Source organism: Salmo trutta, chromosome 4, assembly GCF_901001165.1.
Source record: "Salmo trutta chromosome 4, fSalTru1.1, whole genome shotgun sequence".
In the NCBI taxonomy this organism is placed as follows: Eukaryota; Metazoa; Chordata; class Actinopteri; order Salmoniformes; family Salmonidae; genus Salmo; species Salmo trutta.
Window position 1 is genome coordinate 3534165 of NC_042960.1, and position 25932 is coordinate 3560096.

Genomic DNA, 25932 nt, shown 5'->3' on the forward strand with positions numbered 1-25932 from the left:
ACACATTTTTTGTACTTTTGTATTTTGTAATTTTTAAAATTGATTTAAAAACATTTTTTTTATGTTTATTGAAAAAAAACTATATGTAATTAAAGTCAGTCTTGCATGATTATGTTTATTTTTTGGTCAGTTTCAACATTATGGACATGGGTGTGTCTGAGGTCCATTTGGCCTGGCCCACAGCTTCCTTCAATGATGGATTCTGAATAGCTCTGTTGATGAACTTCTGGCCAATGAATGACTGTCTATTATTAATTGGTGTGTGTCCAGATATGCTGTGGACGTGGTGATTGCTGATGTATTTTGGTAGTCTGTAAGCCATTTTTATTGGCATGTTTTGGATTATCTGAAGCCGATTCATTTGCTGTGGTGAAGCTGTTATCCAGGCTGGTAGGGCGTATTCAGAGAGAGATCGGATGTAGCTGATGTAGACTTTCAGCACTGCCTGAGGCGAGGCTCCGTATTTTCTTCCGCACAGCGTTTTTAAGTGGTTTAGTCTTTTTCGACCCTCTCTCTCTATGTTCGCTATATGGGTTGTCCACTGTATGTCCTTCTGGAAGGTGACTCCAAGGAATTTTGCTTTTTTTTCTACTGTTATTACTTCACCGTAAAGTTTGAGATCTATGGGTTTCTTGTTTTTTGCTGGTGCTTCTTGTGAATAGGACACATTGAGTCTTCTGTGGGTTCAGTTTTACTCGCCACATGTTAGACCATGTCTCGATCATTTCAATAAACTTCTGGAGTTTTTTTGCAGCAAGTTGAGGACATTTGGAGCTGGACCAGTAGCAGAGGTCATCGGCAAACTGTGAGACTTGGCCTATGGTGAGTGGAGGGTAATAAATGTCTGATATGTATAGTAGAAAAAGTAGTGGGCTTAGGACTGCCCCCTGTGGGACACCTGCTTCAGGGGTAAATGGTGGGGATATTGCTGTGGAGACCTTCACTTTAATTATACGGTTGTGGAGAAAGCTGGTGATAATGTTTCTGAAGGAGAGTGGTAGTTTGAGATTGGAGTCTGCAAGCCGGCAGCACAACCCATTGTGCCACATCTTATCAAGTGTTTTTTCTATATCAAAGAAAACCGGCAGGGAAAGTTCTTTTTTCTTGACATTCCAAAGGATGTCCTCTGACAGTCTTAGAATGTTATCGGTAGTTGATCTTGTTTTTCTAAAGCCAGCTTGGTGGATTCCAAGGAGGCCCATTTCGGCAGGTAGCCTAGTGGTTAGAGCGTTGGTCTAGTAACCGAAAGGTTGCAAGATCGAATCCCTGAGCTGACAAGGTAAAAATAGGTTGTTCTGCCCCTGAACAAGGCATTTAACCCACTGTTCCTAGGCTGTCATTGAAGATAAGAATTTGTTCTTAACTGACTTGCCTAGTTAAATAATAACAATTTGCTCAGTCTTTGGGTGAGTACTCTCTCAAACAGCTTCCTGACATGGCTGATTGGTCTATAACGTGTGATGTTGTATGGGTCTTTACCAGGTTTGTGAATCATTGTGACAACTGCAGATTTCCAAGGTAAGAGAAAATAGCCATCCATGAGACATGTGGTGAAGAGATTAGAAAGAAGGTGCAGGTATTCATCAGGTGCTTTGGTTTTTGTTTTTAATTTCTTCAATAGTAACAGAGCGGATTAAGTGGAGTTATTTGAATGGAGGGCGAGCGTAGGTCGAAGCTGTCATTCTCACTAACGGTTTCCCACGGTATAAAGAGCACACTATAAGACCATGTGACCTAAATCAAGTTTTTCGTGTTACTTTTCATCAATAGGTCACATATGGAATCAGTTATTGTCATATGTTTCATTGCATCACACAACAAACACTTGTTATGCCCAATAAAGCTTCACAAAAAACATGTTCAAATTGCCCCACAATAGAACTTTGCAAATGAGGGAGGTGCCAGAGGGTAATAGTGCAGTTTTTAGGAGAGTGCCAGAGGGTAATCAATCGCATCTCATCATCGTGGGTAGCGAGACCAAACACTTTAGAAACATTTCTCAAGTCAAGAACAATAGAAATGATCCAATTGGTTGAAAACGTCAGTGGCCCACAATAGAGAAAATACAATTTAGATGTAACATGTAATTGAACAATTTGAGTTCTGACTGGATTGGTATGATGAATGGAGATTGCTTTGTAATACATTTCGTATTTTTATTTCCTTTGGCTCACGAGTGGCGCAGCAATCTAAGGCACACCATCTCAGTGCTGGAGGCGTCACTACAGACCCTGGTTCGATCCCGGGCTGTATCACAGCCGGCCGTGTTCGGGAGTCCCATAGGGCAGCGCACAATTGGCCCAGCGTCGCCCGGGTTAGGGAAGGGTTTGGCCGGGTAGGCCATGATCGGAAATAAGAATTTGATCTTAACTGGCTTGCCTAGTTAAAAGGTAAAAAAATGCATTACCACGTTTGACATTTAGCAGCATAGAAGCCAGTTGAACTATTTTCATGAAATAATTACTGACTTCCAGATGTGTTGTAAAAGTGCAAACCTAATGATTCATTCAATATTTAACAATATTTAGAGCTAACCACTCTGATCATATTCCCTCCCTCAATGCTCCACAAGGAAACAAAGAACGGTCATCAATGGCAGAAAGCGGATGAACTGAATCATTACTCAAAGCCCGCTTCGCGCTCAGAAGGGAATATCGCATGTCATCATCGTGGGTAGCGAGACCAAACACTTTAGAAACACATTTCTCAAGTCAAGAACTATAGAAATGATCCCTGAAAGTATAGTCTTAATTTAACTGAGGGCGAGCGAGGGTAGTCTATGCTGGAGCTGTCATTCTCACTAACGGTTTCCCACCGTATAAAGAGCACACTATAGGACCACGTGGCTGAAATCATGTTTATCGGGCTACTTCTCATCAACTGCTCATCAATAACATATGGAATCAGTTATTGTCGTGTTTTATGCCCAAGCAAGCTTCACAAAATACATTTTCAAGTTGCTCCACAATAGAACTTTGCAAATGAGGGAGGTGCCAGAAGGTACTGATTGCAGTTTTTAGGGGACTGGTATTGGCTGAAAAAGTCAATGGCCTACAATAGAGAAAATACACGAAAATAAAATGTAGAAATGAAATGTAATTGAAAAGGTAGAGTTCTGACTGGATTAAAATGGCATATCTCCTATACAACGTCATAGCAAGGTTGACAACAGGAACATTAAAAACAGTATTGAAACCAACGGTGTTATGGTGATAATCTATTCAGTAACCTGAAGTACAATACATATTCTAAATAAGATAATATTAACAATATTTAGAGCTAACCACTCTGATCATATTCCCTCCCTCAATGCTCCACAAGGAAACAAAGAACGGTCATCAATGGCAGAAAGCGGATGAACTGAATCATTACTCAAAGCCCGCTTCGCGCTCAGAAGGGAATATCGCATGTCATCATCGTGGGTAGCGAGACCAAACACTTTAGAAACACATTTCTCAAGTCAAGAACTATAGAAATGATCCCTGAAAGTATAGTCTTAAAAAAATCTATGGGCGAGCGAGGGTAGTCTATGTCGGGACAAGCATTTCCACTAGCGGTTTAATCTAAATTTGCATTGTCTGCGAGATTTACAGAGGTAAATATACACCTATTCATGGACAAACAATATTTGTGATAAAATGTACGCCAATTACTATAATTATATATACAAATTGATTAATATTCTGTGAATCTCAGTACCCACAATACCTTGCTGGTAACAAGCACTGTTGACTGTGGCGGCAGAGCTGAGCTGGAGGTCAACTTTATATAATGATGTACTTGTTCTTTGTAAATTTAAAACATTACCCTACATATGTGTATTTTTTCGCTTTATTACAGTGAAATATGCACGAGAAGTTTCGAAAACATTATATTTACATGGTGGAATCGATTGATGAGCGTACTGGTGCGTTGGGGAGAAGTGTCCTGACGGAATCATAAGAACGCATTTCTCGTTCCACTTTTCAAATGAATGGCGCGCTACGCCACAAATTGATCTGCTTGCGAAATAACATTAATATAAAGATGTGATAAAATAAGTAAAAACGCATTCATTAAAGCAGTATTAAACGTAGCTAGCTACACAAGCTGGTGTCACGGCCGTAATTATAGAAATACGTTTTAATGTGTCAACCTGGCAAAACTTTACTGAGTTTCGTTATCTGACACAGTGAGAGGCTAGGAATTTGCGTTAGCTAGTGTAGCACAGCTAGCTAGCCAACTAACAGCTACATCTAATTTTTCGCTGAACTTACCAGCAGCCACAGGAGACTGCTAAGGACGTTCATAATAATGTCTAGAACGACGAATTGAATGACAGCAAACCCATGGGAACCGTGTTTGAGTCCACTCAAGCCATTACCACAAGCCCGTCCTCCCCAATTAAGGTGCCAGCAGCTCATAGCTAGCCTTCACAGTTCTCAGTTGATGAAAGGAAAATAAACAAACCGCAGTCTTTTTTTTGAAAAAACAACATACAATTTGATGATTGAAAATGTAGCTACCCAGCGCTGCCAAATAAAGTTATATCGTTCATGTCGCAGGTGCGTGCCAGCTGATAGTACAACTTTGATGGTGAAAAAATGTAAAGCCCAAGTGCGCATGTCCATTCTATGTAGTTGGCTGAAAAAACAAATACAGTATGCAATTATGCAAAACAGCCTTTGTTTCCTTCAAAAGTCTTTATTCGTGCATTCATCACGCTTTTCATTTGCATTCTGTCAAGTTCTTTTCACACCAACCATACACTTCACCGCTTGGTTGAGGGAATGGTCGAGAAATGTTTTTATATGTTCTATAGCTTCTAATATAATGCAAATACGCAGAGTAACTATAAATCAGTTAAGTCAAACCATTTAAGTTATTTAATATTCAAACTAAATACAGAGATACACCTTGAATCGTTGAACAGAATTAAATCACTATCATGCTTAATATCAAAACGTCTGCTCATAATATTGCTGTTAAGTAGCTTTATATTGCAAACAGATTAATAATTCAATAAATAAATACAATCATTACCAATTGAGGTGAAATGTTGGTAAATTACATAGTGACTTACGTTGAATCATGGAAACCTAGGTTGCACAGTACACTGGGAGGAGGGCAGGTCAGCAATTTGCTTTCCGAAAAGGTAAAATACAATTTGTTGCTGGAATGGAATTAGTTTTGACAGGGAAGACATGTAGAAAACATGAAAAAAAGTTATACTTCTTCCCCGCCTAATCGTTACAAACGTAACACACACACACACACACAACAGACAGAAGACAAGGAGCCTTAATAAAGGAATATCATGAGCTTGCTCTCTCTTGCTCTCTCTCTCGCTCTCATTTGGAAGATCATCAATTGCAAGCATTTCAAAAACATACTACTATTGCTTCATTGTAGAATTCATTGCATTTGTAGGCCATGTATTGATCTTTACTATCTAGCCAGATGGCCAAACTTGCTGCTGAATATATGCAAGTAGGCCTGTGTAAACAGAAAAAAAGCATTCATAGAAAAATACATGATTAAGACATTAAGATTTCAGATTCTCTTCCTTCTCCCATACCTTTCTCTCACTAGTAAAGGCATTTGATACAGATACTACACTTGACCATGCAGGCTCTTACTGTAATGTAAGTCACAGTCTTTATTTGACAATTATTATATATTATTATATTACAAACCTTAATGTGATACGAGCACTTTTTAACATAAATCGTTCTATAGTATGAGTAATCAGAGATTAGTTACAACTTTCTGTAAAATTTAATTTTTTTGTGCTTATTCAAATGTTTGGTGAGTACTGCTTAAATACTAGGTGCAGTAATGTAGGCTATACATCACTGGTCTACTTGCAATGGGAGGAAAATGGATTACGGAATTGATCCACGATTGGATAAACTGGACAACTGAAACCAATGAGATGTCTGTTGCAAAACGGCAGCTTCTCTGCATGCTAGTGGAGGGGATGGTGGCTTAGAACGTAGACTTAGAACCACAATGTTCCCCTGCAGATTGTTCATTGAATCCTTCACCTCCAGTCCCCCTCTACCTCTTTTCCTCGTCTTCATCCTCACTTTCATCATCCTATTCTCCTCATCTTCCTCCACTTCTTCGTCCTCCTCTTCCTCTTCTCATCATCCTCTTCCTCCTTCTTTAAACCCTAGCCTGGAACCTCCTCCAGAGTTGGCGGACCTGTTTCCTGGCCTCGGCACGCAGGCAGATGGGGAAGGAGGCGTGTTGTTTCCTGTTCACCTGGTAAACAATGACAATGGTACCATTAAACAGGGAATATAGACTAATACACAGGCCTGTGCTTATTTCTTGTAGCCTGGTCCCAGATCTGTTTTATGCTGTCTTTCCAACTCCTATGGTCATTGTTTGGCATTAGTTGGCAAGGCAGCACAAACAGATCTGGGGCCAGACTATATTTCTTGTAACCATTCTGGAAGAGATTGTAGGGTATTTTAAGTTATTATCATCGGATACTTGCATAGATGCACCATAGTCCTGATATGCTTCTGGAGGCGATCTGAAAGGACTTGATTGGTCTTAAATGATATTGTGTCAATCTATCCAGATCTTTTAAGTATAAAGGGAATAGGTCAGAGGTTATAGGTCATCGAGACAGACAGAGCTGCGGTTCGCAGGTCCAATGAGAATAGGTCAGAGGTTATAAATCAAATCAAAATCAGATTTGATTAGGTCAGAGGTTATAGGTCATAGATGTGATAAGAGATGATGAGTGGATTGTGGGTAATACTTATCTGCCAGCTAGCTCCTTCTTCATACAGGACTTAAAGGAAGTGAATCGCTCTGCGGTTTTGTAGCCCTGGGGTTTGCGAGCAGCCGAGTGGGAGAAAAAGATAGGGTGGGAAGAGAGAGAGAGAAAGGAGATAGAAGGAGGGGGTATTGGGATGCTGTTAGTCAAAAGGGAAGCCAGGACGATGAGGCCAAGAGAAATAGAACAGTAATATTTCAGACTTAAGACCCATTTATAGGACATCAAAGTAGGACTCGTTCAAGGGCGATTGATTGGCGTAGTATTAGAATGAATTCATACCTATTTCCTGATTATGCAACTGTCATGTGTAGAGCCTAGGAGGTTTCTCTGACCACATGCCTTTTCTGACTAGGAAAAACTCTGGGCCCTAGTCATGATGACTATTGTAACTGTTGTAACTTCACATTCCACTAGGGGGCAGTAAAATACTTTGGAAGTGCAGGGAAGATAGTCATTTACAACACCACAGACCTCCATATAACTGTGTAACTAGATTTGCTCTAGATAAAGATCTTAAAACTGCCACCACTTTTATGGCTGTCGACTAAAGTTAACAGTCAAAAGCTAGAATCAAAGTACATTGTCCAAGTGTGACATAAAATAAAATGAGAGCATGTCAAATTTCTAGTCATGGAAAACCAAACTAGATCATTCTGGCTTTTCCCCGCAATTTCACTTTCTCCCTATCTCTCACTCTTCATACCTCTACCCCCCCTCTCTCTCTCTTCATCCCTCTCTCTCTCTCCCCCTCTCTATCCATCTTTATTCTCTTGCCTCTCCCACCTTACCTCTCTCTCTTCATCCCTCTCTCTCTCTCCCCCTCTCTATCCATCTTTATTCTCTTGCCTCTCCCACCTTACCTCTCTCTCTCTCTCTCTCTCTCTCTCTCTCTCTCTCTCTCTCTCTCTCTCTCTCTCTCTCTCTCTCTCTCTCTCTCTCTCTCTCTCTCTCTCTCTCTCTCTCTCTCTCTTCTCTCTCTCTCTCTCTCTCTCTCTCTCTCTCTCTCTCTCTCTCTCTCTCTCTCTCTCTCTCTCTCTCTCTCTCTCTCTCCTCTCTCTCTCTCTCCTCTCCCTCACCCAAATTATCCCTTCCTCTTTCCCTCTCTCTCTACCTCAGTCCTCTTCCCTCTCTCTGTCCCTACCCTCCCTCCGCGGTGCAGCCGGTCCTTCATAATGCCGATGAACTCCTTGTAGCTCAGCTGGTCGTCGTGGTCCACGTCAAAGATCTTGAAGATGGTGTGGACCAGGTGACGTGTCAGCTTCAGGCCCGTGGCCACGTACACAGCCCGCCCAAACTCATCTGAGAGAGAGAGAGAGAGAGAGAGAGAGAGAGAGAGAGAGAGAGAGAGAGAGAGAGAGAAAGAAAGAGGGGGTTGGAGGATAGATAGAGGGGAGAGAGGGAGAAGGGTGGGAAAGTGAGAGAGGAAGATAGAGACAAGATACAGATGGGAGAGAGAGACAGAAAGAGAGGGGGATACAAAAAAAGAGAACAAGACGGAGGAGAAAAGTAACCTACAGCCATTATCCACAAGAGACTATTGAGCGAAAGGGAAATATCTCCACAGATATGAAATCCTAAAATGGAGGCTTACCTTGGCCAATGGAGCGACTGGCAAAGTTGTACATCTGCATGGCGATGGCAAAGTCCTCCAGGTTGTTGAGGAACTGGAAGAAGGAGCGGAACTCGTCGAAGGTGATGCCCTGTGAAGGAAAAAGACAGGGGAACCCATATAAGTGTGACACACAGAGCGATCATTAACGGACACGGAGTGACAGACAGCTCTTCCAGGTCTCGGAATAGGGGGGATGCTTCAAGCTCAAACCCATTCAACTGGTGATGATGGTATGATCATGTGACCTTTGACCCATGCAACGTTGGCCCCCTTGACTGTAGGGACTAGGCCTGAGAATGACACAACCATGCTACACATTTAATACGTTTGTGTATCAGCTATGAATGTGGTTCCTGAGTGGTTTCTTCTGCAGACGTTGTGAGATCTGATCATCTGTGCAGCGCGACTGCAAAAATGCAGGTTCACAGGTTTCACAAGTTTAACGCAAGGCTTTCTGGGATTTCGTCCTTGAAAATCAAACTTCATAAGAAACATAGACACACACTGGTTTGCAGTGTGGAACATGTAAACATATATTAGTTATGGGCCTCCCGAGTGGCACAGTGGTCTAAGGCTGTGCCACTAGAGATCCTGGTTCGAGTCCAGACTCTGTCACAGCCGGCCACGACCGGGAGAGTCGGCACACAATTGGCCCAGCGTCGTCGGGTTAGGGGAGGGTTTGGCCGGCAGGGATGTTCTTGTCCCATCGCGCACTAGCGACTCCTGTGGCGGGCCGGGAGCAGTGCACACTGACACGTACGCCAGGTGTACGGTGTTTCCTCCGACACATTGGTGCGGCTGGCTTCCGGGTTAAGCGGGCGTTGTGTCAAGAAGCAGTGCGGCTGTGTTGTGTTTCGGAGGACGCACGGCTCTCGACCTTCGCCTCTCCCGAGTCCGTACGGGAGTTTCAGCGATGCGACAAGACTGTAACTACCAATTTGGATACCAGGAAATTGGGGAGAAAAAGGGTTAGAAAAAGAAGACCTATATTAGTTAGTGGTGGTCGTTCCATTGAGCTAGCAGAGCTTATTGGCTTTGATGGCTGGAGCCCAAGGTTCCACAGGAGGTGAAGGCATGCTCCAGTGACCACCAATAGTCTGTAGGTATCACTCATTTCAGCCCGAGCTGCATCACACTAAAACAAATAAAGAAAGGTATGAGACTCAGGAGGCTGGTCGCACCTTAATTGGGGAGGACAGACTCATGGTAATGACTGGAGCAGAATCAGCGGAATGGTATCAAACACATGGTTTCCATGGTTTCCAGGTGTTTGATGCCATTTCCACTTGCTCCGTTCCGGCCATTATTTAGAGCTGTTCTCTCCTCAGCAGCCTCCACTGGGATGAGAGACTGTAAACGTGGCCTAGTGATGACAACACAGAGAGGCATTCTGAAGTGGTGACTAACACCAGTCTATTTCACATACAAAATGATGCTATGGAAACATCCTGGTGGGGGTTCTCTACAAGCCCAACCTGTGGAACTTCCTTCTTCCTGTTCACCAAGTTTCCTCATTTTAAACAACCTTGGCTGAGGGTAAACCTCCCCAAGTAATCTCCTTTACAAAACCAGTTAGCTAACACAGGTAGCCTGCTGCTGAGGTTCAACCTCCCCAAGTAATCTCCTTTACAAAACCAGTTAGCTAACACAGGTAGCCTGCTGCTGAGGTTCAACCTCCCCAAGTAATCTCCTTTACAAAACCAGTTAGCTAACACAGGTAGCCTGCTGCTGAGGTTCAACCTCCCCAAGTAATCTCCTTTACAAAACCAGTTAGCTAACACAGGTAGCCTGCTGCTGAGGTTCAACCTCCCCAAGTAATCTCCTTCACAAAACCAGTTAGCTAACACAGGTAGCCTGCTGCTGAGGCTAGCCAACACAGACCAGTAGCGAACAATGCTCTCTAAATCAGCACCGTGTGTGTGGACAGACAGGGAAGTGTTTAACCGTCTGACTAACTAGGACCTGTTGGAACTTAAAGTGGGAGATATGTAACGATGGAGAAAATGCCTTAGACAAACAGAGTGTGTGTGCCAGTGTGTATCTGTCTGCGCGGTCAACAAAGCCATTCCGGGCGAGTGGCCCTACCTGCCTGGTCCTCCTTTGATGCCCTGTGAACCTGATAGCTTCCATACAAACAGACAGGAGCCAGCCACCCCAGTGATACCTACAGACAGACTGGGCCATAGAGTAATCTAGAAAATACTATTGGTGGTCACTGGAGCATGCCTTCACCTCCTGTGGAACCTTGGGCTCCAGCCTTCAAAGCCAAAAGCTCTGCTAGCTCAATGGAACGACCACCACTAACTAATGGATGTCTACATGTCCGACCTCGCAAAGCAACGAGCGTCTCCGTTTCTTACTGAGACTTCTGATTAATGGATGAGTACGGCAGAATTCCTGGCTGAGAGTGGACTTGTTGAACTGAGTGGGTCACCTAACTAGGCGTATTTAGGAAACACCTGCATTGGAAGTAGACCTATAAGATACAAGTACACTAATTGCTTCAGTTAAAACTGTACGGCCCACCAACAGTATGAGAAAATCATCTTGAGTTGGCTAACTGACTGAGCTAACTTGTAAATCTTTTGACATCGTGTAAAAGCTATGTATCAGCTTCTACCCCTAAGCCATAAGACTGCTGAACAATTAATCAAATACACACCCGAAATATTTGCATTGACCCCCCTTTGTTTCTACACTGCTGCTACTCGCTATCATCTATGCATAGTCACTTTAACGCTACCTACATGTACAAATTACCTCAACTAACCTGTACCCCCGCACATTGACTCTACCGGTACTCCTGTATATAGCCTCGCTACTGTTATTTTATTGTGTTACTTTTTTAAACTTTAGTTTATTTAGTAAAAATTTTCTTAACTGTTTTTTCTTAAACCGGTATGGTTGGTAAGTAAGCATTTCACGGTAAGGTCTACACCTGGTTAAAGACCCTTTGATTTGATTTGATCAGGCATGGGTGAAGAACCAGGGGTCCATTCAAAATGACTCAAGACAACAGTGAGGCAGAGCAGACAGGAAGTGGTAAGAAGATGATTCGTTTCACTATTAGGGAATAGGGACAAACCTGTTGCCTCTTCCAGAGCGTGGAAAGATAAAACACAAGAAGAATGTTGCATGAACACGAGGACAAAACACTGCAGAACTTCCTTTTCCATCTTCATGCAGCCTATATTTGGTTAAATGACTTGGGAAGTTTTCGAAGCAAAGTGCAGTGTAGACAGAAAATCCGGCTTGGCTGTGGAGTATGTTGATGCGTATCCAAACCGATATATTCACAACGTGCTGTTCATGCAGATAAAGACTCTACTGTACATTATACACATTGATCTGCCATTAAGGGAGGAAAGTGTTGCATAATATAATAACAATCGATCAGAAAAAAAACGTAGAAGCAGAAAATGCCGGTATCCACACTTTACTTAAAAACACCCCTTTACACTGGATCCAACTCCAACTCCACATGAACACAACAAAGCGTTAGCTAGCGAGAGCCAGACAACTCAAAGCCTTTGTATATGACACAGAGCACAACACGCTGGCTTGTCCATCAATCAACAGTTATCACACATAGGTGTAGGACAATGGGGTCAGTGCCATTGAGAGCCAGTCAGTCAGTCAGTGAGTGAGTCAGAGCTGGCCCGTCAGATTACACTGGTCCTTACAACTGGCTGTCAGGTGTTAACCCGTCAGATTACACTGGTCCTTACAACTGGCTGTCAGGTGTTAACCCGTCAGATTACACTGGTCCTTACAACTGGCTGTCAGGTGTTAACCCGTCAGATTACACTGGTCCTTACAACTGGCTGTCAGGTGGAAGTGTCAGATGTAATGGATTCACTATCTCTAGTTGATCTAACTGATGGGCCAGTGGTGCGTTCAGGTGTAGAGAGAAGAAGACACAGTGCCCGGAGGACCATAACAAGGTGGGAACACAAATATAGAGGGTAGGAGGGGGGAATAGGGGTCAGGCAGACAGACAGACAGACAGACAGACAGACAGACAGGGAGGGAGGGAGGGAGGGAGGGAGGGAGGGAGGGAGGGAGGGAGGGAGGGGTCTATTTGAGAGTGCTCTTCAGTACAGGGCCCGTTTCCACAAAGAATCTCAGAGTAGAAGTTCTGATCTAGGATCAGGACTCCACCTGGCCCTATAACCTCATTCATGAGCTAAAAGGCTATACTGATCGTAGTTCAACATTCCTACTCCGAGACGCTTTGTGGATACGGCCCAGGACTATGAGTATGAAATGTGGAAGTAGAAGAGGGAGAGAAGGAGAGAGAGAGAGAGAGAGAGAGGGAAAGAGGGCAGGGAGAGAGAGAGAGAGGGAGAGAGGGCAAGAAGAGAGGGAGGGAGAGAAGGAGAGAGAGAGGGAGAAAGAGAGGGAGGGAGAGAGAGGGAGAGAGGGGGAGAAAGAGGGAGAGAGGGGGAGGGAGAGAGGGGTAGGGAGGGAGAGAGGGGGAGAGAGAGGGAGAAAGAGAGGGAGAGAGGGGGAGGGAGAGGGAGAGAGGGAGGGAGAGAGGGGGAGGGAGGGAGAGAAAGAGGGAGAGAGAGGGAGGGAGAGAGGGGGAGGGAGAGGGAGAGAGGGGGAGGGAGGGAGAGAGGAGGAGATAGGGGCGGGGAAAGTAGAGGATAGAGTACTTGACCAGACTCGTGTCATGCTATGATTCAAGGTTCTAGATGTAGTCTACCTTCTCATGTGTGTGTTCCTCTACCTTCTCATGTGAGGGTTCCTCTACCTTCTCATGTGTGTGTGTGTTCCTCTACCTTCTCATGTGTGTGTGTTCCTCTACCTTCTCATGTGTGTGTGTGTGTTCCTCTACCTTCTCATGTGTGTGTGTGTTCCTCTACCTTCTCATGTGTGTGTGTGTTCCTCTACCTTCTCATGTGTGTGGGTGTTCCTCTACCTTCTCGTGTGTGTGTGTTCCTCTACCTTCTCGTGTGTGTGTGTGTTCCTCTACCTTCTCGTGTGTGTGTGTTCCTCTACCTTCTCGTGTGTGTGTGTGTGTTCCTCTACCTTCTCGTCAGGGATGCTCTGGCGGACGTTGTCCAGGTAACTGCTGATGTTCTCTACGTTGGTGTAACGCAGCAGGATGCGGGCAAAGTCCTCCTCACTGATGGTGGTCATGCCTTTAGAGTAGGTCAGGAACTCTATCTCCAAAACCTCTGTCTGTAGGTTATCCATGAACCTGGGGGAGAGAGAGGACCAAGTGACAGAGAGAAGATACATGTCTATGGTAGTGCAGTATGTGTATATGGTAGTGCAGTATGTGTCTATGGTAGTGCAGTATGTGTGTGAGAGTAACTGAATACTATATCTGAGTATGAGAGAGCAGTAAAACTGAAACAAGCGACAGAGTAGATTAACTATTTTCCACAGACCGTCATTTTATAGGGCTCTATTAGGATTAACCAATTCATCGGCATGGCGATACCTGTAGAAGTCGTCGAAGGTCAGCTCCGCCTTCCCCTTCTTCCCAAAGAAGTGCACCAGCAGTGTGGTGTCAATCATCATACCCTCCTCCGCACGCTGCCATCCCATTGGCCAGACAGGGGCAGAGGGGGCGGGGAGAAAAGAAAAACATTGCAGTGACTGACATACAACACGCTCTCTGATTGAATGAGGAGTGGGGACCGGTCCGTGTGGGCGGGGTCATGAATCCAAGATGGCAGCCATCGTGCCGAACAACCAGCCAGTCGCATATGAGGTGCATCAACGGGGCAACAACAGTCAGTCAAGTCAATCAATCAATCAGCTTCACCAAGTGTTCACAACAAGGCTTGCGTCTGAGCAGCACCTGCACAGATCTCCAAACCATCCGTGTGTTATAGCTGTTAGTAGACATATTGAATTAGGGCTATCCGGATGGTGTGTAGATCGGATATTCCTGTGCAGCCCAGACTGATAAATGGTAGTGTTGCAGCCAGCAGTGTGACAGACAGACAGATAGGACAGGACAGCACACAGACGGGTAAGGCTATAGACAGATGGACAGACACACAAAGACATGCCTGTAGACACACAGAGAGAAGGAGGAGAAAGAGAGAGCGGAGGAGACAGACGACACACCGTCATTTTAGCTGAGACAGGCACATATGCCACCCCATCCCATGCACTTCTGTTCAAACCCCCAAAAGCCACACATAGAAAACCACAGCAGAACAGAAAACCCACCGCAAAAGAAATGTGGACAAGAATGTGAGCAGGATTCCACCTTTTTCTAAAAGACTGTAACATAATCAGGTGTCTTTGAAGTAATTATGAATTCTTTCATGTTTTCTTTCTTTCTGCCCTCTAAACCACTCTCTCTGTGTACAAAATATCCCTTCCCTCTCTTCTGCGTGGGCTTTGTAAGGGATCTGGGATATTTGAAACCAATTAGGGTGTATTTGGGATGTTTATGTATTTACCGTGGTTTTGTAATCCGCTGTTTAACACTATCTTAATCCCGGGGAGAGGGAAAATTCCGGAAAAGGGGGAAGGGGGGTGTATCAGCATGTGTGTGTGTGTGTGTGTGTGTAGGAGGGGATAATTCAGAAAAAGGTGTTTATATGACTGGGCTTTATCACATAATAACGGATACAGGCCAAATCCCGAGGAACCCTGTCTGAGCTTCCAAGGACACAGAGAGAGCGATATCGATCGATGATTGATATAAAAAACAAATGGGCCAATAGACTTCGTCCCTCTCCCCGCCATGCCCCACCCTTCCCCCAATCCAACCAATCCGGCGTCATGCTGAAGGCAGAGTGTAACTGGCATTGGCAAACTCTCATCATATCCTTCTCCATAGGGGGAGACTGCATTCAGCCATGTTCAGATTCAGCACAATGCTATACGGCTAATTAAACTGGTCCCAGGTCAGTCCGTGCTGTCTCGCCAAGGTTGAGTCAACTGTGACTAGACAGCATAAAACTGATCTGAGACCAGGCTGGCAAATGTCTAATACCTTTAGTCTAAAGTCCTAATCCACCAGGGAACGGAAAAAATCATTCAAAGGAGAAAAGAACAGAATTGAAAGAAGAGAACATTGTCGTTGTTCCGCTTGACGGCCCAAATGAAGGAGCTTTTCACGGCCGAAGCCAGATGTTGTTTGGAAACATCATACTGTGTAGAATTAAAATGTACTCCCCAGGGATGGAATTTAAAAACAACGCAACTAAAAGAGAATGGAGAAATCATGTAAGGATAGGTCTATTTCACATGCTGTATAGGGACGAGTCAGTGTATCTCAAAGGAAATCATGTTTAATAGCATTACGTCACTGTCAAAACTAACACTTATCCTGTTGGGCCAGTCAGTTTCACTTGTGTAACTTTTAGATTCTTCCACTAATTATATACTGAACAAAAATATAAACGCAACATACAACAATTTCAAAGATTTTACTTAGACACATTTTATATCAGGAAATCAGGAAATTGAAATAAATCTATTAGGCCCTAATCTATGGATTTCACATGCCTGAGCAGGGGGGGAGCCAGGCCCAACCTATCAGAATGAGTTTTTCCCCACAAAAGGGCTTTATTACAGACAGAAATACTCCTCAGTTTCATCAGCTGTCCGGGTGGCTGATCTCAGATGATCCCGCAGGTGAAGAAGCCGGATGTGGAGGACCTGGGCTGGCGTGGTTACACGTGGTCTGGGGTTGTGAGGCCGGTTGGATGTACTGCCAAATTCTCTAAAACGACGTCGGATGCGGCTTATGGTAGAGAAATTAACATTCAATTATCTGGCAACAGCTCTGGTGGACATTCCTGCAGTCAGCATGTCAATTGCATGCTGCCTCAAAACTTGAGACATCTGTTGGCATTGTGTTGTGTGACAAAACTGCACATTTTAGTGGCCTTTTATTGTCCCCAGCACAAGGTGCACCTTTGTAATGATCATGCTGTTTAATAAGCTTCTTGATATGCCACACCTGTCAGGTGGATGGATTATCTTGGCAAAAGAGAAATGCTCACTAACAGGGATGAACAAATTTGTGCATTTAAGAGGAATAAGCTTTTTGTGAGTATGGAACATTTCTGGGATCTTTTATTTCAGCTCATGAAACATTGGACCAACACTTTAAATGTTGTGTTTATATTTTTGTTTTGTATAGAGTTACATAGAAATTAAGTATCACTCTGTCATACTTAAACTGACTATCTTCTTCAAGTGGCTTCCTTATAAAACGTACAACTTCTTGTATCTCATGGCATCTGTGGTTTGAGGATGTGTTTATTTTTGTAAAAGGAATAAACTTGTCAAATTTTTGTGGTGAAGTGACTAGCTTCTTCTTCGAAAGGCAAGCCCTTATATGACACATTCTCTTTGCGCCCAGACTAGACAATACACATGTTTACTTCCTCTCCTTTCTACCCCCCCATCTCTCTCTTTCTTTCTCTCCCTCTCTCTCTCCTGGAAGAGTGAGATCACGACCTGACGCCTCACGGTTCCTGGAAGCTGGGGAGCGCGAGTATGTGAGCTCACCGCTATCGACGACATAATGGTTATCACGCCCACTAGGCGTGCGAGTCAGCACCTGGTTTGTGTGTGTGTTTGTGTGTGTGTGTCCGCTGTGGCCTTTGATCTCAGAACACAGGTGAAAAACAGTGATTACTGATGTCAACCCCTAAAACGTCTCTCTCTCTCGCTCACTTCCCTCCCTCCCTCCCTCTCCTGAATAACACATTAGACCTGTTATTGGAGGGCTGGAGAGTCAGCCAGCCAGACAGTCCTTTCTGACACAGACAAACACAGGGGGCCTAATGGGAGACTCATCATGATAGAGAACTTGAATAGGAGTTAAACACACATCCCTCCTCTCTCTCTCTGTGTCTCTCTCTCTCTCTCCCTCTCTCTTTGATAGCCTCTAGATGAAAGGGTCCAGTCTATGTAAATACAGGTCATCTCCATGATCTCCTGCAGTCTTCCAGTGTTATTGTCTCTCCTCTGCTTCCGCTGCTAGCCACCTATTAGCCAACAAATAGGCTGCCAAACAAATCGTCAGGCGGAGAAACACTGGACTGCCAAGTCAGCCGTGCTCAATTGTAGACGGACGGCAATGATCTAAAGTGTGTGTGTGTGTGTTTGTGTGTGTGCGCGGTGCCAGAATGATGATGTTGTTTTGGTATAGCACTTTGTAGCTAAGCAGGTCGTCACTGTATTTTATGCTAAGAACGTTTTCTAACTGTATCTTCTTGACAAACGGTGGCTGACATGCAGGTAACAACAATAACCACCAGGAACCAACACAGAGACTCATACAGGACACGTCAAAGGGGTGGCGGAAGGTAACATCGATAAGCATGAAACGCAAGAGAAACAAATAGGGTTTATAACAATAAAACAAACATCTGAATCTAAGAATCTAATACAGAAAAACAATAGATTACACAGTGACATAGCTGTCCTATGGCTATGGATGGATGGGTCAAAACCAAGGGAAGAGTTTTTACGTTTTCTAGTCAAAGGAGGGATGGGATCAAGTGACTAAAAGAACCACTAGAAACCAAGAGAGGGATGGTCGGGTATGAGAGACACAAATGGACGAATTAATGGACAGAAGACCAGTATACCTCTGCCAGGACAGAAGACCAGTATACCTCTGCCAGGTCTGAGAACTGCTAAATGGATCTATGCTGCAAATGACAGAGGGATGGTGGGATAGATGGCGGAAAAGAAGGAGGGAGAAAGAAACGAGGGAGGGAGGGTGTACAGAGGACAGGTGTACCTCTGCCAGGTCTGAAAACAGGGCTTGACTGGCGCCGCGCCTCAGAACGTCCCAATAGCTCCTGGACACAAACTGATGACTGTCTGTTTTAACCACCTGCAGGAGTTTTTTACCAGAAGCACAAACATCGTAAAAGAAAAACAGAGGACAACTAAAGGAGGGAAGAGAGGATGATATGAAGGAATAACCATGATAATTTCTCTCGATCTCGTTTGAAATCGACAATCAATCAAAAGACCAAATGAAAGATTTCATCCCAAGATTGGAGGGATTGGCTTAGTGATATGCTAATCGTATAGAAGCCGGAACCCAGTCACATTTAAATAATGAACAGTCTCACAGTGACATCACTATTATAGTAGAATGATTTGTCATCGTATCAAAGAGAGTTGATACAATGACGCAGTCCAACCCTGGATTTCTCCACAGAGGAATGGTTTTACTACTATCCTGCCTCCCACATCCCTCAGATGAGTCAGACATCTAACAAGACATCATTTGACTCCATTGCGTTTTCCTTCGCTCCAGTCAACCGACGCTGGTACAGCATGGTGGTTTGACTATCACTTTGAATGACACACGTCACAGAAGACAACATCTGCTGATCAATATATCGCATTCACTCGACTAAAGTCGTTAAGTAGAAACCACTCGCAATGTCTGTACAGACTGAAGCACAAGCAACAGAAAAGTGTTGAAACCTCATCTATAGCACACAACCAATGCAGTGATTGGCCGCCTGTCTTGTCTCTCTCTATAGGGGAATACAGTGATTGGCCGCCTGTCTTGTCTCTCTCTATAGGGGAATACAGTGATTGGCCACTTATCTTGTCTCTCTCTATAGGGGAATACAGTGATTGGCCACCTGTCTTGTCTCTCTCTATAGGGGAATACAGTGATTGGCCACCTGTCTTGTCTCTCTCTATAGGGGAATACAGTGATTGGTCACCTGTCTTGTGTCTCTCTATAGGGGAATACAGTGATTGGTCACCTGTCTTGTCTCTCTCTATAGGGGAATACAGGGGCAGCCATTGAACATCACAGGTTGTACTGGCCTGTCGTCCATCAGGTTAGTGACAGGAGGGAGACGTCTGCTCCTCTGTAGGGGGACAGACAGTGGCCTGGTTCTGGGGCTGTGTTTGAGTATAGACCATTATGTTCCTTCACTCCTCCACAGTGAGTGGAGGGAAATGTGCATTAAGGCTGATTGGGAGACAGGACTATAGTCTAAACATGACCACGTAGACAGCCTATTGATCTGTCATCAGAGAGTCCTCTATGGGTTAACCTGGAATCAACACTGACTATCACTGGCTACGTCTCAAATGGCACCCTATTCCCTATACAGTGCACACATTTACAGTGAGGGAAAAAAGTATTTGATCCCCTGCTGATTTTGTACGTTTGCCCACTGACAAAGAAATGATCAGTCTATCATTTTAATGGTTGGTTTATTTGAACAGTGAGAGACAGAATAACAACAAAAAAATCCAGAAAAACGCATGTCAAAAATGTTATAAATTGATTTGCATTTTAATGAGGGAAATAAGTATTTGACCCCCTCTCAATCGGAAAGATTTCTGGCTCCCAGGTGTCTTTTATACAGGTAACGAGCTGAGATTAGGAGCACACTCTTAAAGGGAGTGCTCCTAATCTCAGCTTGTTACCTGTATAAAAGACACCTGTCCACAGAAGCAATCAATCAATCAGATTCCAAACTCTCCACCATGGCCAAGACCAAAGAGCTCTCCAAGGATGTCAGGGACAAGATTGTAGACCTACACAAGGCTGGAATGGGCTACAAGACCATCGCCAAGCAGCTTGGTAAGAAGGTGACAACAGTTGGTGCGATTATTTGCAAATGGAAGAAACACAAAAGAACTGTCAATCTCCCTCGGCCTGGGGCTCCATGCAAGATCTCACCTCGTGGAGTTGCAATGATCATGAGAATGGTGAGGAATCAGCCCAGAACTACACGGGAGGATCTTGTCAATGATCTCAAGGCAGCTGGGACCATAGTCACCAAGAAAACAATTGGTAACACACTACGCCGTGAAGGACTGAAATCCTGCAGCGCCCGCAAGGTCCCCCTGCTCAAGAAAGCACATATGCATGCCCGTCTGAAGTTTGCCAATGAACATCTGAATGATTCAGAAGACAACTGGGTGAAAGTGTTGTAGTCAGATGAGACCAAAATGGAGCTCTTTGGCATCAACTCAACTCGCCGTGTTTGGAGGAGGAGGAATGCTGCCTATGACCCCAAGAACACCATCCCCACCGTCAAACATGGAGGTGGAAACATTATGCTTTGGGGGTGTTTTTCTGCTAAGGGGACAGGACAACTTCACCGCATCAAAGGGACGATGGACGGGGCCATGTACCGTCAAATCTTGGGTGAGAACCTCCTTCCCTCAGCCAGGGCATTGAACATTGGTCGTGGATGGGTATTCCAGCATGACAATGACCCAAAACACACGGCCAAGGCAACAAAGGAGTGGCTCAAGAAGAAGCACATTAAGATCCTGGAGTGGCCTAGCCAGTCTCCAGACCTTAATCCCATAGAAAATCTGTGGAGGGAGCTGAAGGTTCGAGTTGCCAAATGTCAGCCTCGAAACCTTAATGACTTGGAGAAGATCTGCAAAGAGGAGTGGGACAAAATCCCTCCTGAGATGTGTGCAAACCTGGTGGCCAACTACAAGAAACATCTGACCTCTGTGATTGCCAACAAGGGTTTTGCCACCAGGTACTAAGTCATGTTTTGCAGAGGGGTCAAATACTTATTTCCCTCATTAAAATGCAAATAATTTTATAACATTTTGACATGCGTTTTTCTGGATTTTTGTGTTGTTATTCTGTCTCTCACTGTTCAAATAAACCTACCATTAAAATTATAGACTGATAATTTCTTTGTCAGTTGGCAAACGTACAAAATCAGCTGGGGATCAAATACTTTTTTCCCTCACTGTACTTCATAGAGTGTGCTTACATCATAAGGACTGTGCTTACTTCATAAAGTGTGCTGACTTCATAGAGTGCTTACATCATAAGGAACGTGCTGACTTCATAGTGTGCTTACATCATAAGGAATGTGTTCACTTCAGAGAGTGCTTACATCATAAGGAATGTGCTGACTTCATAAAGTGTGCTGACTTCATAGTGTGCTTACATCATAAGGAATGTGTTCACTTCAGAGTGCTTACATCATAAGGACTGTGCTTACTTCATAAAGTGTGCTGACTTCATAGTGTGCTTACATCATAAGGAATGTGCTGACTTCATAAAGTGTGCTGACTTCATAGTGTGCTTACATCATAAGGAATGTGCTGACTTCATAGTGTGCTTATACCATAAGGACTGTGTTTACTTAATAAAATGCTTACATCATAAGGACTGTGCTTACTTCAAAGAGTGCTCACATCATAAGGACTGTGCTGACTTCATAGGGTGATCACATCATAAGGACTGTGCTGACTTCATAGGGTGATCACATCATAAGGACTGTGCTGACTTCATAGGGTGATCACATCATAAGGACTGTGCTGACTTCATAGGGTTATTACATCACTAGAGTGATCTTATTTGCACATGGTCCTTACTAGAGTTTGCTTACTTCATTGAGGGTACTTACTTACATGTAAGGTGCTTACTTCAAAATGTGTTCTCACTCTACTATCCATACTATTTGTCAAACCCCCCCCCCCCATCTTTTGGGGGACAATGCTTGGTTCTGTTTTAAGCCAGAGTGTTTCTTAGTCATTCTAAATCAAATCATCCACTTTTGTTGACGCCCTTCTCTCTGACCCCTAGAATCATTACTCCTCCACCACCCCTCCACCCCTCTCTCTGACCCCTAGAATCATTACTCCTCCACCACCCCTCCACCCCTCTCTCTGACCCCTAGAATCATTACTCCTCCACCACCCCTCCACCCCTCTCTCTGACCCCTAGAATCATTACTCCTCCACCACCCCTCCACCCCTCTCTCTGACCCCTAGAATCATTACTCCTCCACCACCCCTCCACCACCCCTCCACCCCTCCGCAATCAATCGCTCAGTCAATATGACAGACAGCCAGAACACAAGGAAGGTCTATTTCAATGGATTTCTAACTAGTTCACTCTATTTCTATAGATCTAGATATACAGAGTTTAGACCAGGGACAAAGGTACACAAGTGTGTCCGAAATGGCTCCCTATTCGCTAACGCAATACTTTTGGACAATAGTAGTGCACTATATAGGGAATAGGGTGCCATTTCTGGCGCGGTTGGGTTGATACATACGCTGTTGATGGGAGCAACCTGATATCCATAGAGCTGCATACTCTTTTACACAGAGAGACGAGGAGGAGGACGACACGGCATGCGGTCATAAAGGAGGAGGAATAAGAGGAGGAGGAAGAGGAGGAGGGAGAGGAGGAAGAAGAGAAAGGTCACATGTTAGAATAGATGCATGCAAGGAGAGACACACTGGCTCAAATGCACAACAGGAGTACTGCTACCGTAAACCAACACACTTGTAGCTACACAACATAACACAACGTGGTCTACAGGTATTACTTCTCTATAGGTCATATTTCTACAATAAAGTAAACCACGGTTGCATCCAAAATGGCACCCTGTTTCCTAGAAAGTGACCTACTTTTGACCCAGAGCCCTGGTCAAAAGTAGTGCACTACATATGAAATAGGGTGCCATTTGAAACATCCACTATGTAAAGGATAAAGTGTGTGTTCACAACGTGCTACACTGGTAATACAGCTCACAAAACATACCGTCAGATTGTCACAGATAGCACCAAATGACTGTATCATTCCCATGGTACCTTAATATACACACACCATTAGCATAACGTTATCCTAACGTTAAAGAGGCATTAGCATAACGTTATCCTAACGTTAAAGAGGCAGCGTATCTGATTCTGTTATTGAAGGGGCACGGAGGATCAGTGGGCCACATATTAGACCATCTGGGCTGTGTCTGAAATGGCCCCTTGTTCCCAACTGATGTAGGATCTTAATTGCTGAGAATTTTCCTGCACAGCAGGAAGTGCAAACTTGTAGTGCATTTGAGTTTTAAAAAGGATTCTGAAGTTTGTAATTTCCACTTTAAAATTTCAGACTTTATTTGCCCAAACAAAAAATGTATCAACCCCCTACAAATTAAAAAAAAATTATAATCCACATAATAATTCACATTTCCTGTTGAAGCAGGATTATTTTCCTGCTGTAGCAAACTAGCTCTAATTAAGATCCTACACCTGTATATAGCGCACTTATATTGACTATGGGCTCTGGTCAAAATGAGTGCAGTATATAGTGAATAGGGTGCAAAAGTAGCGCACTATATAGGAGGTTGGTTGTTCAGCAGCAAAACCGAGGCATGTGCAACTATGGGGCAAAACAGACGTGGTTGGTTTAGACTGTTGACAACACGTAAACTATATTTAGTCTCCAATGTTTATTGAAAACATAAAGTTCCACAATAAGCACTTGTTGTCTCTTAAATACATCGTTACAGTTGTTACTGTAGGTAGCACGTTTGCCATATTAGCATAGACATGACATCAGTCAAAACAAGACATGGTATCAATAACAAGATGAAACTAGCTGAAAATAGCAATCCACAATTCCCCACATGGCAGCTTGTTGTCATTGCTGCTATCTGACCGTTCAGAATCATAACAACGCACGCCTGCCGGCCACATCGGTGCACGAGCATCATTTCCGTGACGTTGTCAGACAACCCGTCTATAGGAAATTGAGTGCACAAGTAGTGCACTATAAAGGGAATACAGATGTAGGATCTTAATTTGATCACCCTGTTGCATGAGAACTGCAGGAAATGTTAAACGTAGTGGATTGGAGGTTTAAAAAGTCTTCTGAAGTTTGTAATTTCCACTTTGAAATGTCCGACTTGATTTTCCCTTACGGAAAATGTATCAACCCCTACAAAAATGGCAATTCAATATAATACACATAATAATTCACATTTCCTGTTGCTGCAGGGTTCTTTTCCTGCTGTAACAAACCGGCTCAAATGAAGATCCTACCTCTGTAGGGTGCCATTTAGGACCCAGGCTTTAAACAACATTCCTCAGCTGTGCCCCTCCGAGGAGCCGTCTGGCTAAGTGTGTCTGGTCCCTCTGAAGCTAAAGCCACAGAAACTCCCACAATCCCCTCTCATCCCCTCTTATCTCTCTATCAGATCCTCTTGTTTATGTTGGGCCACATGGGCTGCTTACGGAAGATGTCACCCATCCACAAAACACTGGGAAAGGAGGCCATTTTGGCTCTGCTCGTCTCCCGCCGGTCCTGACGCAAGCGAGAGGGTTCTTAACTTCAAAGTGAACCGAATGCACTCTCTGTAGTGTGTGTGTGTGTGTGTGTGTGTGAAGTGTGGGAAAGCACTAGGCGACAGAACAAGTCCTGAACATGCTTGGAGGTTGATGTTTTAATGTCATATTATACTGTAAGATAAATCTTTTTTCTTCTTCAAATATGATGTCTTTGACCCCCTCAATTCAGTATTGATAACAAGTTCAACACACATGAGCTGTATCCGAATGCCCGTACTTGCGTACTAAATATTAGGCATTTTGGGTGTGTGAAAATAGAACGTTTTGTAGTTTATGAAATGTTACAAGTTTCCAATGCCAGGATGTCATAGTCATTTTGGCTTTTCACTAGTAGAATTCGCTGCATGCTGTTGAGAGAGATACGTGTCTTTTAGGACCCGTGTGTGTTTGACAACAGCTGATATTCATCTGATAATGAGATAAGGGGATGAGCTACCAAAATAAACGAATGGCGGGACACAACACAGTTAATAATTAGATCTCAGTATAGGTGAGTCTAGTATGTTGATACGTGTCACATACTGCATTCGTTTTCACTAAACAGAACACTCTAAATAGTGTGTAGTATTAGTACACAGTATGTAGCTCTAGTAAGTAGTAGGCAAGACAGATTTATGATCTATTCTTGGTGTATAATTCTTCGTAAAGACATTTTCAATAGCATAACAGAAACTCAATAAAACAGACATTGTTGTTTGACTTGGGTTTAGAGACACTGTTGGGAGAGGTCTGGTCCTGCTGCTTGCTGTGGGGGAAACTAGCTTGAACACATGCATGCACGCATGCACGGCACACACACACACACTCCCAAATATACTCTCTCTCCCTCTTGTTTGCTCTTACCAGCTGAGCTGACTTCTCCACATCTCCTTTCCTCCCCTTCTTCTCATTTTTCTTCCTGAAGATCTCCTGCAGCTAGAGAGGAGAGGAGAGGAGAGGAGAGGAGAGGAGAGGAGAGGACAGGACAGGAGAGGAGAGGAGAGGAGAGGAGAGGAGAGGAGAGGAGAGGAGAGGAGAGGAGAGGACAGGACAGGACAGGAGAGGAGAGGAGTGGAGAGGAGTGGAGAGGAGAGGAGAGGAGTGGAGAGGAGAGGAGAGGACAGGACAGGACAGGACAGGAGAGGAGAGGAGAGGAGAGGAGAGGAGAGGAGAGGACAGGACAGGACAGGACAGGACAGGAGAGGAGAGGAGTGGAGAGGAGTGGAGAGGAGAGGAGAGGAGAGGAGTGGAGAGGAGAGGAGAGGACAGGACAGGAGAGGAGAGGAGAGGAGTGGAGAGGAGAGGAGAGGAGAGGAGAGGAGAGGAGAGGAGAGGAGAGGAGAGGAGAGGAGGAGAGGAGAGGAGAGGAGAGGACGAGGAGAGGAGAGGAGAGGAGAGGAGAGGAGGAGGACAGGAGAGGAGAGGAGTGGAGAGGAGTGGAGAGGAGAGGAGAGGAGAGGAGTGGAGAGGAGAG

General features: G+C 44.3%; 1 protein-coding gene and 2 non-coding genes across 8 annotated transcripts in view; all 3 read right to left on the reverse strand.

The window, feature by feature from the left end:
* Positions 1-2533: 2533 nt before the first annotated feature.
* On the reverse strand, positions 2534-2749 carry LOC115193156 (small nucleolar RNA U3). The gene has a single exon (XR_003878114.1). It is a non-coding gene; the product is annotated as a small nucleolar RNA U3 (small nucleolar RNA).
* Positions 2750-3282: 533 nt separating this feature from the next.
* LOC115193157 (small nucleolar RNA U3) lies at positions 3283-3498 on the reverse strand. Its single transcript, XR_003878115.1, has one exon. It is a non-coding gene; the product is annotated as a small nucleolar RNA U3 (small nucleolar RNA).
* A 1169-nt stretch (positions 3499-4667) lies between these two features.
* Positions 4668-25932, reverse strand: part of micu3a (mitochondrial calcium uptake family, member 3a) — a 45037-nt gene continuing 23772 nt past the window's right edge. The window contains exons 7-17 of one of the 6 annotated variants that reach the window (XM_029749521.1): positions 25323-25394; positions 22406-22447; positions 18124-18219; positions 13840-13934; positions 13422-13593; positions 13096-13119; positions 11473-11481; positions 8367-8475; positions 7917-8074; positions 6759-6823; positions 4668-6249 (exon numbers count right to left, since the gene is read on the reverse strand). In XM_029749521.1, the coding sequence (XP_029605381.1) occupies positions 6243-6249; positions 6759-6823; positions 7917-8074; positions 8367-8475; positions 11473-11481; positions 13096-13119; positions 13422-13593; positions 13840-13934; positions 18124-18219; positions 22406-22447; positions 25323-25394 (849 nt within the window). In that variant the 3' untranslated portion in view covers positions 4668-6242. Of the gene's footprint in view, positions 6250-6754; positions 6824-7916; positions 8075-8366; positions 8476-11472; positions 11482-13095; positions 13120-13421; positions 13594-13839; positions 13935-18123; positions 18220-22405; positions 22448-25322; positions 25395-25932 lie in introns of those variants that run through there. The other 5 variants (XM_029749525.1, XM_029749522.1, XM_029749526.1 and 2 more) reach the window with 5 other exon arrangements.